Raw genomic sequence first — 17,469 nt, forward strand, 5'->3', positions numbered from 1 at the left:
CCACCATTTAAGCTCTTTCAAGGTTTTCAGACTGTGAAAGGATCTTTATTTCTGTGAAGTTTTCTATTTTATAGTACACGTTTTTTTGTGGTGTTTATATATATATATATATTTTTTATAATTCTCTCTGCTATGAAATCAATAAAATGGGGATGCCAGTATTGAATGTCTGCCAAACTCTATTTGCACACCTGCCAAAACTTCATCCAGCAAATCTGGCATGTGAGGTCTGAAAGTAAAATAAAAAACATCTAAATGGAATCTGTTATTAAGAATTCCATTAGAGGTGTATTGGCTGGTGTTGGTTGTCTTTTTTATCTTTCTGTTCTAAAATATGATCAAACCTTGAAATGACATCACCCTACTATAAATAATGCCTTCAGGCTTGTGCTCTGCAGTCTAAAATAGACTAAATAATGCAGCGAGTAAAGAAAGCATTAATATATGCTTTTTATTTTTTCTTCTTTTCGAGGCATAAATATTTTCTAGAATACAGTATTTAACACACAGTGGGAGAGTAGAGTAACGTTAGATATTAGGTTGTCATGGGTCTGTGGGTATTGCGAAAGATGGGAGGTGGAAACCATTGGCCATGGAAATGAATTTGCAGTAAACGTACAGGGAGTGGGACTGAAGCCTTTGGAAATAAAAGTATAAGACTACATTCAATGAAGGGGAAACGGTTGTTGACTTATAATGGCCTCAACCATTTTGCCTTCAGTATCCTCTGACAATCCTTTTGTTTTTCCTCAGGCAGAACTGTTGCCTGTACACTAAAATACAATTATATTTTTTAGTACATACAAGTGGCAATATAGAACTATTTCTCCAATGATGATGTGCAGATGTTTGTACCCTCAGACAATAATGTAGCATTGTTGCATGTAATGGGCAGCAGGGGGAGAAAAGCCCTAAAATCAAAATGAAAAAGCAGAAGAATGTATTAAGGTCAAAGTTCAAGTGCTGTACAGAAATTATGTTTTCAAGTTAAATGCTTTATCTTAATGTAGACATCCTGCAATTAGTGAAATAGGCAACTGAAAAAAATGTATATTCCTTAGCAGTGAATGATCTGAATTAAGGTCAAGGGAGGGGTCTATGGTTCCTTGTTTTTGAGAGCTATTGATAGCACACCATTAGCAAATCACTAGTATCCATAGTTCCTTCTTTTTGTACCTAAAACTCAATGCAGCAGAGTGATTTATTAAGTTTTAACGGGAAGTGAAAAATAAACCTAAAAACATCAAATAGGACAGGGACAGAATAAACCAATATTTTATGGAGTAGGATAGGAACAATAAAATCTACGTCATGACATTGGACCCTTGTTGAAAGCACAGGACTGGAGTGTTTTTTTTTTTTTAAATTAAACTTATGGAGTGTGTAAACATTTGACAACTCGATTGACTTATATAGAATGTGTGACTTCACACAAACCCTGTATCAACTCTGTTAATTCACCTGGGATCTTCACAGTTTCTACTAGACTGAATCAGGGTTTAGCAAACTGAAAACATTGAATTTGTAGTATAGTTTGAAGAACACCCCTTATTAAAATAATTTTTTTGTGTGTAAAAAAAAATAATATATATTTTTTAATTACACACGGTTTGTAAATGAAGACAATATGAAGATGCATTGTTTTTTAGAGGACATGGTTTCTGTGTGTGTCTCTGATATCTGAATGGGTTTTCCCCTTCTGTTTTTCCTGCACCACTTCTATGGACCTAATATCTTTAATTTTCTCTGTTCAGTTCTGTTTGTGTTGTCTTACTGTATCTCTGCTGTGCTGGGATTTTAAAACTGGAAGCCCTGTGTTAAATAATGGCATCAAAAGACTTCTGTGTATTTATTTGTTTATTGGTTAGTTAGTCAAAATACCAAATTATTTTATATAGCTTCTTTTAATCAGTTTAATCAGTTTTTATATTGCTAATTTCTGAACTCTCTTCAAATGATGTAATTCATATAAATAGCATGATTTGGAAATAATAGTAAACAATCTTCACATTATTTTTTTAATCTTCCAAATGGCAAAAGAGGACCTTGAGTGACTCATCTGGTAAAGGCCAGACTCCCACACTCCCAGGTTCCCTGCAGATTCAGGCTGAGTTAGTTTACCGCAGCCCATGGTACTGCACAACTGGCAGTGCTGCACTGGGGCACAGCAAGCAAGAACGAGCCCAGAGACCTTTTGTACTGCCCTGTGGTACTGACAGGTATAAGCAGTAATTGTCAATCTTCCCTTTGCCCAACCTGGAAACACAATGCATTCCATGGAAACTGGGGTTGGGCATTTTTCAATTGAAGTATAACATTTAATTTTCCTTAATCACATTTCTAATGCTGACTGCTTTGCAATAACTTACAGGTTTTAGTCACTATGCTTGTCCTAAAGCTCTTAATACCTGGTTGACTGTGCAGTCACACAGCAGCCATTGTCTTTTATCAACTATGATCAATCAAACGATTAGGGCCAGCCACAAAACAGTGCCTCAGTTTTTTCTTCTCTCTGTCTGCTTGATAATTGTTATTCTTGTATTCTGTGTGTATCTAATCCACTTTTGTATATCTTATGTGCTTGTTGTTAAATACATAAATCTTCTTTCTCTCTTTCTCTCTCCTTCTCATCATCCCATCCATGTGGGTGAATGTTCCTGCAAACCCTTGGTGAACTATAGAGACTTTTGGTATGCTCATTCTTTCATAAGATGCCCAAAGTCACAGAAAACCAAATAAACTTTTTCCACAGTATGGATTATGCTATTAATGAAACTTCAATCTACTGACCTACATTCCATCTGTCAGAACCTACAAAAGGACCATGATAACTAAACAGCACAGTGAAAAGTAGAACTTATTCTTTTCTCAGTTATTTTTTTAAATGTATAGTTACTGAATGTGTTCATCAATACATTTGGCCTTGATGTCTAAAAGTGCACGTTGCAACCTAATATCTGTGACTATGGGCAGCTCGAGTCTGAAGTGTTTTTCCCATGTAGCTCTAGCGTGTCTTTGCTTGTAGTAATACTGTGCTTTTCAAACCATAGCTTTCTTTTCTTTAACAGTATTACTCTAAAAGTGATGCACAACAGTTCAGAGTCCAAAACCAAGCAGTTTCTGACTTGCATGTTCGCTGCTCCTTCCCGGAGTAGTTTGATCTGTCTGTGGTCAGTGGAGCTCTTGGCATCACTCTTAAGATTGCTTGCCTGGGTGTTTTGGGGTTTTTTATTTTCGTAATCTCCTAATAAAACAGTGTGGTTTTGATGGTCGAAATACATAATGCTAAAGTTTAATGCAGATGGGAGTTTTAAAACATGGTGCTCTATCACTTCTCCGTGTTCTCAACATTATTATTGTATTGTATTGTATTGTGTTGTTGTTTGTATCACCTGTGGATAAACTCCCTCTTACATTAAACAAAACCAAAAAACGATGCCCGTGTAACCAATTTGTCCTTGTTTAGACAAATTAGTATAAATTAATGAAAAGGCCAGATACACATGTTCTAATTTTACACCTGTTTTTCCTTCTTCCAGTGAAAGAGTTCTTAGCCAAAGCCAAAGAAGATTTCTTAAGAAAATGGGAATGTCCACCACAGGTAAATTTCCCATTATTGTATGTTTACTGATGAAAATGCATGCAATGGATTTCATTCTTTTTATTTTGTTTGTTTTGTCTTTATCTGAGGAATGGAATTGGTTTCTGGATTGACATCAAAAGACATTTGGGACTTCGGCATAACTCGGAATCTAACATGAATGATGTAGTGAATGTGGGCCTAAAATTGTACTTTTGAAACGCTTAAATTACAGTGACCTTACTTTGTTTTCTGAAACCCCACAGTTATATGACCAAGCATCAAACATTTTTAGATTTGTTTTTTAAATTTGAGCCATCCAGTAAGTGTTACTTCAGCAATGAAACTTTTTCATCTTTCCTTGTTTATTTCAAATTAGAGTGGGAAATATGACAATTGTTACATGCTACGTCAAAGCAGTATCACAACATTACAGTGAAATGGTGATGTCTTTTATTGTTGTTTCACTGTAATGTGTAACCCATCAAAACATGTGCATATAGAATAGTACTGATACAGAAACCTGAATGAATCATACAACTGAAATCCCTCGCTGCTTTCTGAAGTAGCTGTCCTGCATCAACTAACCTCTTACTACAAGACTACTCACCCCACAGAAGGTTGACACATGTTTCACCTAACTATTGTTTTTAATGTGTGATTGTAATCTTCAAATTATTTCTCCTTCTCCAGAGCACATCTGGTCTAGATGACTTTGAGAGGCAAAAAACCCTTGGCACAGGCTCGTTTGGGAGAGTTATGTTGGTTAAACATAAAGGAACAGAGCAGTACTATGCCATGAAGATACTGGACAAGCAGAAGGTGGGTGCAGGTTGAAGTAAAGCCACTCTCCTCTCCTCTTCAGGCAGTGTAGAGATCAAAATGAACCGTTTGTATCCAAAACTCCTGATTTAAACCCAAAGAAGGTAGTATCAAGCATAATATATCATAAAAAATATGAATTGCATAATATGAATGTTAAAATAAGTTAATATCTGTCAGAAATCCTCACAGAACACCTCACAAGTATTAATTTATTTGACCCATTTTCTTATTGAAGATTAATTTGATCCCCCTGTTTTTTCTGTGGTCACATGGCCTAGAACATGGGTTTTCAAACCGGTCCTGGAGTGTACCCCCTGCTCTGCTGGTTTTGTTCCAACCTAGGTCTTAATTACTTAATTGAATGGTATATTGCTTTGTTAGGTTGGAACAAAAACCAGCAGGGCAGGGGGACTCCAGCACCAGTTTGAAAACCACTAGCCTAGAATAACTGTATTGAACATTGAAGGTTACAGGAGACTGAATGAAAGCTCTGTAAACCCCTTTATGTATCTGAGATGAGTAATGTTGTTTTTAGCTGTTGTTTTTAATTAAAACGAATTTCTCTCTCTCTCTCTCGGTCTCTGGTCACACTTTAGGTTTGCAGTGCCGGCTTTTTATTAAATAGATATTTATATATATTTTTTAATTACATTATTTTGATCATTGAAGTTCAATGGAATAGTAATGTAATATCTATACCGATGACAACTTATAGTCATTAACCAGCATCTTCAATGCAACTAACAGCCACACTTTGCAGCACTGCTTCAAACTTTTCAAACAAACTGAAGAGTCACATGGTGTTTGTTCAGTTTAGCTCTGAGCTATTTAATGTTACTAACTTGCTGGACTGGATTTTTTTAACATTAAACCTATTGCCCTATAGGGGCTTATTTGGAAATCTGTGGTTTAAAACATAATTCCTAATCCTCTCTGTAATGGAAAAAATCTTTGCAGTAAGAGTAGATTATCATAAATGTGTCAGTTTATTATGACAAAGAAAATTTTTGCAGAGTTCTTACTATGCATTTGCAAGGGCCATACATGTATTACTAAAGTTTGAAAGTTGCCCTTTTTCTCTGAAGTCTTTGATACTAAATCTTTTGACTGATAAACTGACACTATTATTACTTCTGTGTTGTTATTATTAATGCTACAAAGGCAGATGTTGAATTATATCCCCGAATTAAGCTTTTAAGCTCCACCAAATGTTTCACAACATCGGAAAGAAAGTTCTTGCATAAGTACAAATGATAGAAGCATTGGATACATTGTACTGTGCAATGAAGCTATATGTGGGACACTATTGTTTTTTAATTAATCTGGAGAATTGAATGAGTTTAAAGAGAAGTTTAATATTTACATAGTCATACGGCACAATGTCAAGAATAATTGACCCAAACATGATTGATCCAAGGTTCACTTCTGAAAGACATGTATGCAAGCAGGCTTTGACAGAATAAGATTATAAGCTGTCTCATCTCTTAATAAATGTCAGCTGCTATGCCCCTTCCTGTCAGATGCACAGTCTTTCCACTTCACTCTGTTCCGCTGTAACCTATCGGCAGAAGCTTTTTTTTCTTTCCTCTCTTCATAGACAATCCTATTCCACTTACATCCTGTAAACACGATTTAAACATTTAATACTATTTTATATTAACTGATCATTTATTTTGTATTTACACCAAACTATACACTATTTATCTGCATAAAGAATCTCTTTTGGTTCCATCAACCAGATGGCCTTTATTAATGTATATTCTTATTAACATATAGTCTGTCCTTTCGATTCTAGCACCTACATTTTCTCTAAAAAGAATAGTTTCACTTAATTTCACATTTTTCTCTCCCTATTTTTTCTCATCTATGTAGTTAAAACAGGTAGTGAATCTGTAGACAGGTTTGCTGTTATGTACAGCTTTCTAGATGCAACAATCACAAACAAAGCAAACAATAGCTGATCCAGCACTACTAACTTGACAATACTGCTCTGCTGCCGAAACTCTAACCTCTACTACAATTAGATATTACATACAGCATTCAGCCCTAGGTCGATGCCATGTTTTAACAAGATTAATACATTAATACTAGTAATATTATCAAAAGTAATTCAGTAAGATTTAGACTTTACCCACCCACATTGTGTTTTTATTATTTTACAGATCGCAGCATTGCACATTCTTCAGTCCAGCTCATCAGTGGTTTATTTTTTTAGCTCTAGTATTTGTGTAACCAAAATATTCAACAGTATACCTGACCTTAAGAAGTGAATAACAGAGTTCTCAAGCAATGTGTACAGTCCGTGCAGTGCAGTCCCTTTCAAGGTATAAGCTGGCCTTGGCACAGGGTGTATATCTGCAAGGCTACTGTCTGACCAAAGTCTCTTGCCGCGGCCCGAGATGCAGGCAGTGTTGTTCCATCACAGTTTTAGAAATCGTTTCTCTTTGAAAGTTTCACATGATGTAAGTCAGACAAGCAGGCTCAAGGAAATAAGACTTTATAATGATGAATAGGTTAAGTGCAGTATATGAGGAAATTAAAAGATAAAACCATGGACGTTTTATTTGTAACAGTTTGGTGATATATGAAGTTGTATTTCTCAGAAGCTGTATTTCTGAGCTTTATCTAGTTGATTATTGATAACAGAACATTTGTACTGCACATAAATTACCCCCTACAAATCCTACTTTGCATTTAATGGAAAATGTAGGAACAACAGTCTGCTGGACATTAGTTTTGAACTGTTCCTAATGACATTGGTCTGTACTGAATTATGTAAAACTAAAGCCAAACAGAAAATCACTGAGAACAAACAAAAGTGTAGAATGGTTTCCCCTCCACGTTTCTCTGCTGTTTTCTGTCACATTAATGGCTGTAATCTCTCTGCTTTGACCTTTAGCCTAGTTGATTCTGTGTAAACCTTTGAAAGGTCATACCGGAAAATGTCAGAGATGCAGAAAACTTCAAACATATCTGATATCTTTTCAAGTGCCTTTTGAATCCCTGCAAAGCTAAGGAAGATATGATGGGACATTCAGTCAAGTAGTTGATGTGATCTCCCAAATAAGAAAGTGTTCCTGAAAATGAGCCATACATCTTACCCTGCTTTATCAAAATCCACTACTTTACAGTTTACTCAATACATCAGTGCCTTAATTAAAATGTAAATAAATCTGACCTTAATGTCCATCTGACTTCACATCCGTTCTTGGGCGTGCCCCTGTGAATCTGCCTTCAGAACATATAAACTAATATGAGCAAATTATTGTATTAATAGATTTTTTTTTTACAAACTTGAGTATTTAAAATGCATGTGTTGCGAGGATTTCTATATAATGTCTGCTTTTAAAGCTGGTCCTTTTGAAAAAACAGCTATTATCTTTAATTGTTGAAATGGAAAATGTTAGTCCAGAGATGCTTTAAAAAAATGAGAGAAAAAAATCCTACTTAATTGCGCTATATTTAATTGGATTAATACATTTGAACATTAAAAATGCAGATGGTGCTCTCTTTTTAATTTGTGATTATTATTCTGCTTCATAATATGAATATTAATACCATCATCATCATCATCATCATCATCATGTGAAATCTGCCTCAAAATTACCACTAGTTTCTCTGATTTTTGTACCCATCAGGCCTTCTCACCTGAAGATGTATGCATTTATTTTGTATGTATTTAAAAGTGGCCGCCTCACTCTTACTTCATGAATTATAGTGGAAATATAGCATTGGTTGACGATCTATCTTTTTCACCTTACCCACCGCATTCATGCTGAACTGACTTAAATAAAAACAACACTTTACATGTATCAGGAAACCGATCTCAGTCATTGCAACAGTGGCTGAAAAGGACCAGAAAAGGATAGAAATGTTTTCCGTAAACTGTTGATCACGATTTTTGTGTTCCTAAATACGCCATCTGAATGCCTGTAGAATTGGTAATTGTTTCACTTTCACAAAACCATACATGTTGTGGTTGAAAGTCAGTTTGTGCACGTCTGCTTCAACGTATCAGTTAGGGACTTGGAGGTAGTGCCTGGCTGATAGGTGTGTAAAATTACAGTTAGCCTTGGAGGGTTTCTCTTTCCTTTCAAGAACTAAGGAGAATTTTGGAATAGGCTGCTAAACCCAGTGAGACCTTCAGATGCCAAGTGAATGCCACCTGAAGAAATTCTGCAACATTAGAAATGAAAGGGTTATGAAAAATGTTCCTGGTTAATTTTCCAGCATTTCAAAAATGAATATGAATATTGATTTGTGTCAGAAGTCACCTTGCTCTTGTTCTTCTCCTGTTTTGCAGGTTGTGAAACTGAAGCAGATAGAACACACATTAAATGAGAAGAGAATATTGCAGGCTGTGTCCTTCCCCTTCCTTGTAAGATTGGAGTATGCCTTTAAGGTAACATCTGAGGATAAAACCATTAAGGGTTTGAATCTCCCTTTGAATGTCGTGGTTCTGGCAATGTCACATGCTATCCTGCTTTTTCGTGAGATTACAGGGAATGGGTTAATTGTATCTGACTGCTTTTATGGTGTTATCAAGGTCCCTGAAAATGAATTTATTTTAGATTAGCAAAATATCGGATGTTTGTTAACTGTATTACTCTTTCCTGACTGACTGAGGCGTCCTTAAATTGGTAAAGCTTTTTCAAATCGGATGAACTTAAGAATCAGTTTTATTTAAGAAACGGGTTTATTCAAAATCTTGCTATATTGTAAGTGCTGTGCTGTACTATACAAGTGCATGTGTAGCAATGCAACGAGGTAAATGCAGCAAATTAAACCCAGATGTGTTTATTTCCAAGACGCAGGGCTATTCAGATTGCCATAGTGATTTATCTACGTGCAATATCTTCCTTGCTTTAATTTATTCCACCTCAGCAGGATCTCGAGGCGTCTTTTAGAAGACGGTCATTTGAAACATAATTGCTGTTTTAATTGTTAACGAGTACCTTTTACCTTATAACTCTGCAAACGAATCCTATCAGCTTTAAAAAGTGACAGCTACAATCTATTGGCTAGAATACTTCCCAGTTTTTTTTACTGATTTCTAATCTTGCTCTCTAGTAGAATAGCTCTGTAATATATACGAGTTGGAGAAATAAATGTAAGAATAAAAGCATCTATGCTTATCCGTTATTATCAGCTATACACATCTTACTCTGATAAACCAATTAGTGCTCTGTAAACCAAAACAAACCTGTGATATTGAGCTGATTACTGATCAGACTGTGATATGTGAACTGAAAGAATAATCCAGCAGGACCATGCATTGTGTTCCCCAAACTGCACACATTGGATTTACTTTTCATCTTTTTTAATACAGGACAACTCTAATTTATACATGGTGATGGAGTACGTGCCAGGTGGAGAAATGTTTTCACATCTTAGAAGAATTGGGAGGTTTAGGTAAGTTGGAAATGATGTTGCTTCTGTCTGAGGCTTTGTTTCCAAGTATGCTTTTGGAAACCCTCCAGCTCGTTACTTTTCCTCACATATTCTAATGAGAGCACTGTTCCTGTTTTTACAGTTTAATATGCAGTACTGTAAAATGCTGTCCTTAATTTGAGTCTCCTTTGAGAAAATCCTCTTAATCTCTTTTGATTAAGAAAACAACAAGCATTCTAAACTGAAGGGAAAGTAAAGTGGGTTTATTTAATGGACTCTTAAATTGAGATAATCTAAAAAGGTAATGAGTTACACCACGTTGATTCTCCAAATATTGTAATGCATTTATCAGGAAAAGACTAATCTGATAAGCACTATCTAAAAATGTATGTTAAGAGCACAAAAATAAACCCAACCACTGCAATCCTGCAAATCCATGTCCCTGGGGCTCATTATCTTAGACTTCCTAAAAATGTTTGAGTGTTGAAACAATTTGTAAAGCATAGTATCAAGGTCATGGGATTTCTGAAGTTTCTAAGTTTAACCGCAAGAAAAGGAGAACTGCTTTGTTGTTGTTTAGCATGCTGTGTTTGGGTTTAAATTAAATCCACTGTAGAAGGGTCATTTTCCCCGATCTTTGATAAATCCATCCAATGCATACTAAGAAAAAAATACTTGTTCTCTGTTGTATTGTATCAGCATAAAACATTACTTTTTACATTACATTTCAAAGCACTGAGTATGACTTTGTTTCTTGGCTTGTCTTCCCATAGTGAACCCCACGCAAGATTTTATGCAGCTCAGATAGTATTGACATTTGAGTACCTCCATTCACTAGACCTCATCTACAGAGATCTGAAGCCTGAAAACCTTTTAATTGATCAACATGGGTACATTCAGGTGAGGAATCGCCATGTGATATGCCTGTCCTTCCCATTTTATGTTTATTTTGTCTATGGTTATTTAAAAATTAAACTTATTTTGAGAAAGAAGCCATTCACTTTGGAGTTGTTTTGGTGTTCATATTGTATTCAGTAACAGTTGGAGATTGGGCCTGATTTATGTCTTTCCTTTTTCTTTTCTTTCAATTCAGGTCACAGATTTTGGCTTTGCCAAAAGAGTAAAAGGCAGGACTTGGACATTGTGTGGCACCCCAGAATACCTGGCTCCAGAGATCATCCTCAGCAAGGTTGGTTGAATCAATGATAAGTACACCATGTGCTGCTGATACCTATTGTGGTTGTTTGTATTCACTTTGCAGTAATTTTCACAATTTGGTTTTTAGAACCTTTCTCAAACCGTTAAGATATAACTGTATTAATGGTTGTAAGGCAGATTATCTGATACTACTTCTCCCCAACAGACCTAACCTCAGCAGTGTAATACTTTTTTATATAAATATATTTTGTTTTATTTTGTTTAGTTCTTCTATTTGTATTCTAAAAAGAGATGTCTGGTTTGTTTGGATTGTTTTATTTAGGGCTACAACAAAGCTGTGGACTGGTGGGCGTTGGGGGTCCTAATCTATGAAATGGCAGCAGGGTACCCCCCATTCTTCGCAGACCAACCTATTCAAATATATGAAAAAATAGTCTCGGGCAAGGTATGATAGTCAACTGTCAAGCACATCCTGTGACTTAGAGCTGATTAAATATCTGCAGAATAAGTACACTTCAGTAAACCTCTAAATTATGATGAGATAAAAAAATCCAAATGTCTGACTATAATCTTTCTGTTGATACTTTTGAATTACCTTTCTTGCGTTATTCACAATAAGTGATCCTATACTGTTTAGGTAAAGGTTCTTCATGGATTTTGCTGGGTATTTCCAACATAATGTTTTCTAAAGCCAAGATTGCCTGCTTCAAAAGACCTGCATTCAGTCCTGCTTTTCTGGACAATGACTCTGTTCTTGGATATGCTTTCTGATCATAATGCACAATTCCTACCCATTTGTTTTGCCTAGGTGATAGATCTGAGATTATAATAAGAATTTGAATTCAATGTGAGCACACTCTGCCTTTCAGGTACGATTCCCCTCTCACTTCAGCTCAGACTTGAAAGACCTTCTGAGGAATTTGCTTCAGGTAGACCTGACCAAACGGTATGGCAATCTGAAGAATGGTGTAAATGACATTAAAAACCACAAGTGGTTTGCCACAACAGATTGGATTGCCATCTATGAGAGAAAGGTAAGGGCAATTTGACAACTGTATACATTTGAGGTTTAAACAAACAACAGCAAAATCTCCTTTTTGTCTTGTTTGATAAATTAAAATAGTTATTTAAATAAGACCTGTTATATGCAAATGAATTGACGTGTCTTAGTTCAGTTTAAGTGTTATATTTGTGACAGTTCAAGTTATTCTTGTTAGGAGCTAATTTTATAATACTAATACAATCGTAGCCACCTCTGCCTTTGTTGATGCCCCATTCAGAATGACGTGTTCTTGCTTGTAGGTGGAAGCTCCTTTCATACCAAAGTGCAGAGGCCCTGGAGACACAAGCAACTTTGACGACTATGAAGAAGAGGACATCCGTGTCTCTGTTACAGAAAAATGTGCAAAAGAGTTTTCAGATTTTTAGAGTGTGAGAGTGAGGTTGCATCAGGGCTCGTATATTGGGATCTTTGCACTCTGCTAAGAGATGGGGTGGAGCTGAGACCATCATATTTGTTCAAACGATTACCTAGTTTCTTCATTCCACCAGGCTGAATGAGGTCCTTATCCATGCCATGATCCTTGTGTGCAGTTAGCACTAACTCTCATACACAGGCACATTAAAGCAGACTCCCTGTGCTGCGACACAAAATACTAGACCACTTTCTTCTCTTCTTTTCTCTCTATTTTGAGTTTCGAAGCAGTTGTCTTTGTCTTGAATGTTGCCCCACCTTTTCTTTTCTTTTTTTTTTTTATAAAGTGGTATTTTACATAAAAAAAAAATGAAACAAGCTGTAATCAATAACACCTACCCCTTGATTATGACATGTAACGACTGAGTGATTGATGTACTGGGAGGTGTTGCACTCGGTGTGATTTTAGGTCGGATTGGAAGATAAGTGTTGCTTCTAGTGTTTGCCAGCTGACACTTTCTGTTGGTTACATGTCTGAGACCTTAAAGAAAGTTGCTCAATGAAGAAAAAGAAACAAAACCCTCTCCTAACTCAGACTAGAATCTAGACAACGTTTTTGGCATCTTTCAGAAGTAGTACTTGTCCTTTGTGTGTAACAATATATCGATCAAATCCAATTTAAAACACCTTGTGTGTTCAAAGCATGACCAAAATTAGAATTAAATGGATGGCTGACACAGGCTGGATTAAAGTCCCGTGTCTTTTTCCTCTGAACTCAGATACCACTTAACCCACCAGTTTTTCATTCTTCACCACAGACGTATTCATGCCTTAATGCAGCTGGATACTAATGAGAGTGGATAACCGAATTATAAAGCAGAAAACCCTCCATAGTAGATCGATCTTTGTATCATTTGTAGCAGTGTTTTACCAGTATGTCAACTCATAGATAGTTTTGTTTAAACTCCTGTAATCCATGTATTTAAATAATTTTGCTAAGTAAAAAAAAAAAAAAAAAAAAGAATTCAGGTACCCAAAATAATTAGGAGCCCTCTAATAAAATTGATAGGCTTCTGCATCACTGTATAGCTCCACTATTAGGTATGTTGAAACTAAATGGAATAATATTTTGCAAAAACCTGTACTTGGAGTGAATTGCTAAACCGAATGGTCCATTGTTTGCTGTAAAGTGTACGAAAAGGGTTACTGCCAAGTTTTGCCTGTGGCACAGTGTTGGTAAAACTGGACTGGGCATGTGCATTAACAAATTTCACTCCATTATGAGTTTTTAATGCTTAAGTTGTTTTGCAAAGTTCTCAAAAGAGATCTGTAAAACTGCCATATTTCTATGTTTTCCATTTTTACTCCTGCATTTCTATCTTGGTTTATTTCATTCTTATTACAGAATGTAGAATTGCAACTAGTAGAAATGTATATTATTCTTTTTGTTTTTGCTTGCTTTTAAGTTATATCCACACACACCAACTAAAACAACATTTCAACAGCTGATGTGTGCAAACCCTCAGCACCTTTCTATCACGTTTAATTCAGTCTGTCAAAACTCATTTCATACGACACATTTGAGTTGTTTCTTATATATTTGTTTTTATTTATACACGTATTAGAGAAAGATGCTGTCTAATAAATTAAATTTTTTGAACGGTTAAATATGGCATAGTTCTTGCTGTCTTTCAGAAGAAAAATCATTTCCCATAGACCTAAAATAAGACCTTTAAACATGACAACAGACTCACTTCAGTATGTAGTGATACTTGTGGACAAGTCAGGGAATGTGACATCACTGACTACACTTCCTCCTCTCCCTGGGCAAAAACGAAACATGAAAAAACCCAAACTCTTCTATCAATTCTCTATGTATTTAGTTTGTTGGATATTTTGCACAACAATGTCATTAGAAAGCTGACACAGACAGCAGTTTTTGTCCACCCATATTTACTTGTATGTGCAAGGGAAGTATAAGATACTTTGCTGTAGCAGATTTTATGTAACAAAAGATATATACGTCACATTAATAAATTTAAAGAAGAAAATCCTTTGTATGAAAATGTTAAAATCTTTTGTATTTCATTTAGACTGAGGACATGCTGTTGTATGCTAGCTGTATGCGATAAATTCTACAGTAACTTTGTTGTCATTTATGGACATAAAGATTTTAATAAACGCTGGAGATCACATTTTCCCATCTGCTTTTACAATTTTAGATTTTCTTTGAGAAGAAGCAACTGACTTTTTTAATGTTTAACTTTATATACATGTATATGTGTATAGGTATATAGAGTGTGTATGTGTGTGTATATATATACCCGTACATACATATACATATATGTGTGTGTGTATGTATATAGGACTATATATATGTCTGTGTCTTTATACATGTATCCACATGCATATATATATATATATATATATATACACACACACACACTAAACTGCATTGTACATTGATAAGTACAATTTTAGTCTTATTTATACTTGAAGGTAATCAAGTAATATTTTCCAATTGATTTATTAATTAATGGAATTCCATGGCTACCACCAAAATATTCCTCCCATCAGGTATTGTTTCATGGCATCACTATACACATATTTCTAGTTGGTAATGATCATCCATGTTTATTAAAATGGATCCGATAGATTTTTGTTACACTCTATTGCGTGTGTTGCAAGTCGCTTGAGGTCTGTTATAGTGGGAATCAGAAGTTGGCCTGCATGTAAATGACAAACATACTGTGGATGATTACATTGCATTTTTGCAGAAAGGTAAAACTTAATTTCCACATAGTTCCACAATTAATTCAGTAAAAGCTACTGCACATAATCTAGAACATTTATTTTAATACTGCCGTTTTTCTCCTTTCCTGTGTGTTTTCCTCCATTGACCGTACTGAAAGAATGACATGGTTAAATTTAGAACAATGCTTGGCCCTTTTTCCGACTACTAACATGGTGAGTCATTAAGATATGTAATCATCCTAAAGGTAATGACTCCAGATCTTTTTTACTCATAATGCTAATCCTCTTCACTGTTTGATGTGGGGAAAGGGTTAACAATCATGCAGCTAATGTATTTGAATACTTCTAAAACAAAATAGTTGTAGGTTTCCTTTTTATACTTCAAAATAACATTCGCATCATTTTGAACACTTCAAAATAACATTTGCATTCTTATCTAGTATTAACACCAGCTTCCTTTTCCTTTTGTTCTAAAGCTGTCATTTTGAATGACTTTGGAATTGGTCGGAGATTTCAATCTAAGAAGCCTCTTTCCTTTGCTGTTGACTGCTTGCAATTATGCAATCGCCAAAAAGGCCGCATAATAACATAAATATTGTTCTCACTGACATGCTGCCGCCATTGAGTGCAGTTGTGGGCCTTACATAAAAATAATTGATTCTTAAAATAATACCTGTCGACTATAAATACCATAACTATAAGTGTGAGAAACTAAATCTATATAGCACCTAAGCTTTACGTTTGTGATAGACAGAAACCCACAGACTAAAACCAACATGCATTTACAATTTCAGTTAATATTTGGTGCATGTTCTGATACACTAGGAAACTATTCTGGCTTCCCAAGCACAGGCACAGGAATGGGGTCAGTTTTATCACACCTGTATTTGCTCAGATGTGCATGCAACGGTGTTAAGCGTATGACACGTGAAGCCTTTTCAATGCATTTTATTTTAGTTACTACAATCATCCACCCCCGCATGTCACTCTTGACAAACTCAGGTACCTTAACCGCTTTAGAAGTAAATAAATGTTGAAAGTTGGTGGTGTGCAAACCGGATATGGGGTCTTTCTACTCAAAAACTAACCTGTCTTCAGATAAGTGCTTACGGGTTAGATTAACTTCCATGCTGCACTTTTACTATGTGGCTATGCGTCCTGCACAGGCATACACTTTAGCAGCACACACGATAGAAATATCTACATCTAAGTCTGTGAGCTCAGTCTTCTGTCACGACGGTGAACGCCTATTTTGATCACTTGTTTTTTGAGAGCATCTGATTGTGGTTTGACAATTTCTAATGCAATCTTTTTTTATTATTATTTTTTATTATTGGCCTTCTATATTATTTTTATCTACCATAATTTATCAATTTTATCCATTAAATTATGGGGCCTTTAAAGGGAAACTAAAACTAAATTCTGCTTCCAAAACTAAGCTTTTTGGATCCATTTGCAAACAAAGGCACCACTGTTTCCTTCATACACAAGGAAACATGAATTTCATATATATAATTTTTTTTTGTCAAGCTATTAAATTTAAGATGTACATAGATAATTAAAACCATAATAAGACACACTTGTAGATCTGGCTGGAGTGGGTTGTAATTGTTTAGGTTTTTGGACCCATTGAGATTTTGTTTTTCTACGGTGGGGGAAAAAACAAATCTCATCTGAACTCTTCTCCTATAGAACATGTAAACTTTAGCCTGACCATCTTCAGTGTCCATTAAGTGATGAAAGGATGGTTTTCAGGATGCAAGGGACCTTTATCTTGTGACTTGAGATTCCATCACCTATCAAAGCTATTGGTTGGGTATTGTCGACACACTAAATGGAAAGGGTGAGTTTAATGTGACCTAACTGGGTGCCTGCAGTGTAAACTCCTAAGAGGATCTCCAGCCCCCAGGCAGTGGAATACTGTGAACCCTAATCCTGTGACCATCCGATATTTTGCAGAGGTAAGCTACTGAAGTCATGAATGATGCTGTATTATTCGAATGTGATTGTTCTTTCTTGTTAATGATGCTTTTGCTGCAGCATTCAAGTTGTGTTTGTTAATATAGCACCTTTTCATAATGAGCACCATCCCAAATATAGAATGAGTCGTTGAAAATGAACCCATTTCAAAACCCTAAAGGTCAAACCTCTGCATAATAGGATACCAATTTGTTCATGTATGTCTTCATGATAAGACACATTTTTTAATTTTCTGTCCTTTGAATGATCTCTGGTGTGACTCTGTAGATTCTGCAAGTTTATACTCAAGTTAAAGCAAAGAGGAACCAAAACGGAGAGTAATGGAGAACTCTTATCAGATAACCAGAAACAAGAAAGTTCCTCTTTG

General features: G+C 35.5%; 1 protein-coding gene across 2 annotated transcripts in view; it reads left to right on the forward strand.

Moving 5' to 3' along the window:
* Positions 1-14,563, forward strand: part of prkacba (protein kinase, cAMP-dependent, catalytic, beta a) — a 42,537-nt gene extending 27,974 nt beyond the window's left edge. For both annotated transcript variants that reach the window (XM_066692637.1, XM_066692636.1), the window contains exons 2-10: positions 3,540-3,601; positions 4,274-4,402; positions 8,709-8,807; positions 9,735-9,817; positions 10,570-10,696; positions 10,890-10,985; positions 11,277-11,399; positions 11,824-11,988; positions 12,257-14,563. In XM_066692637.1, the coding sequence (XP_066548734.1) occupies positions 3,540-3,601; positions 4,274-4,402; positions 8,709-8,807; positions 9,735-9,817; positions 10,570-10,696; positions 10,890-10,985; positions 11,277-11,399; positions 11,824-11,988; positions 12,257-12,382 (1,010 nt within the window). In that variant the 3' untranslated portion in view covers positions 12,383-14,563. The remainder of the gene's footprint in view (positions 1-3,539; positions 3,602-4,273; positions 4,403-8,708; positions 8,808-9,734; positions 9,818-10,569; positions 10,697-10,889; positions 10,986-11,276; positions 11,400-11,823; positions 11,989-12,256) is intronic.
* The last annotated feature ends 2,906 nt before the right edge of the window (positions 14,564-17,469 follow it).

Source organism: Amia ocellicauda, chromosome 19 (assembly GCF_036373705.1).
Source record: "Amia ocellicauda isolate fAmiCal2 chromosome 19, fAmiCal2.hap1, whole genome shotgun sequence".
NCBI lineage: Eukaryota > Metazoa > Chordata > Actinopteri > Amiiformes > Amiidae > Amia > Amia ocellicauda.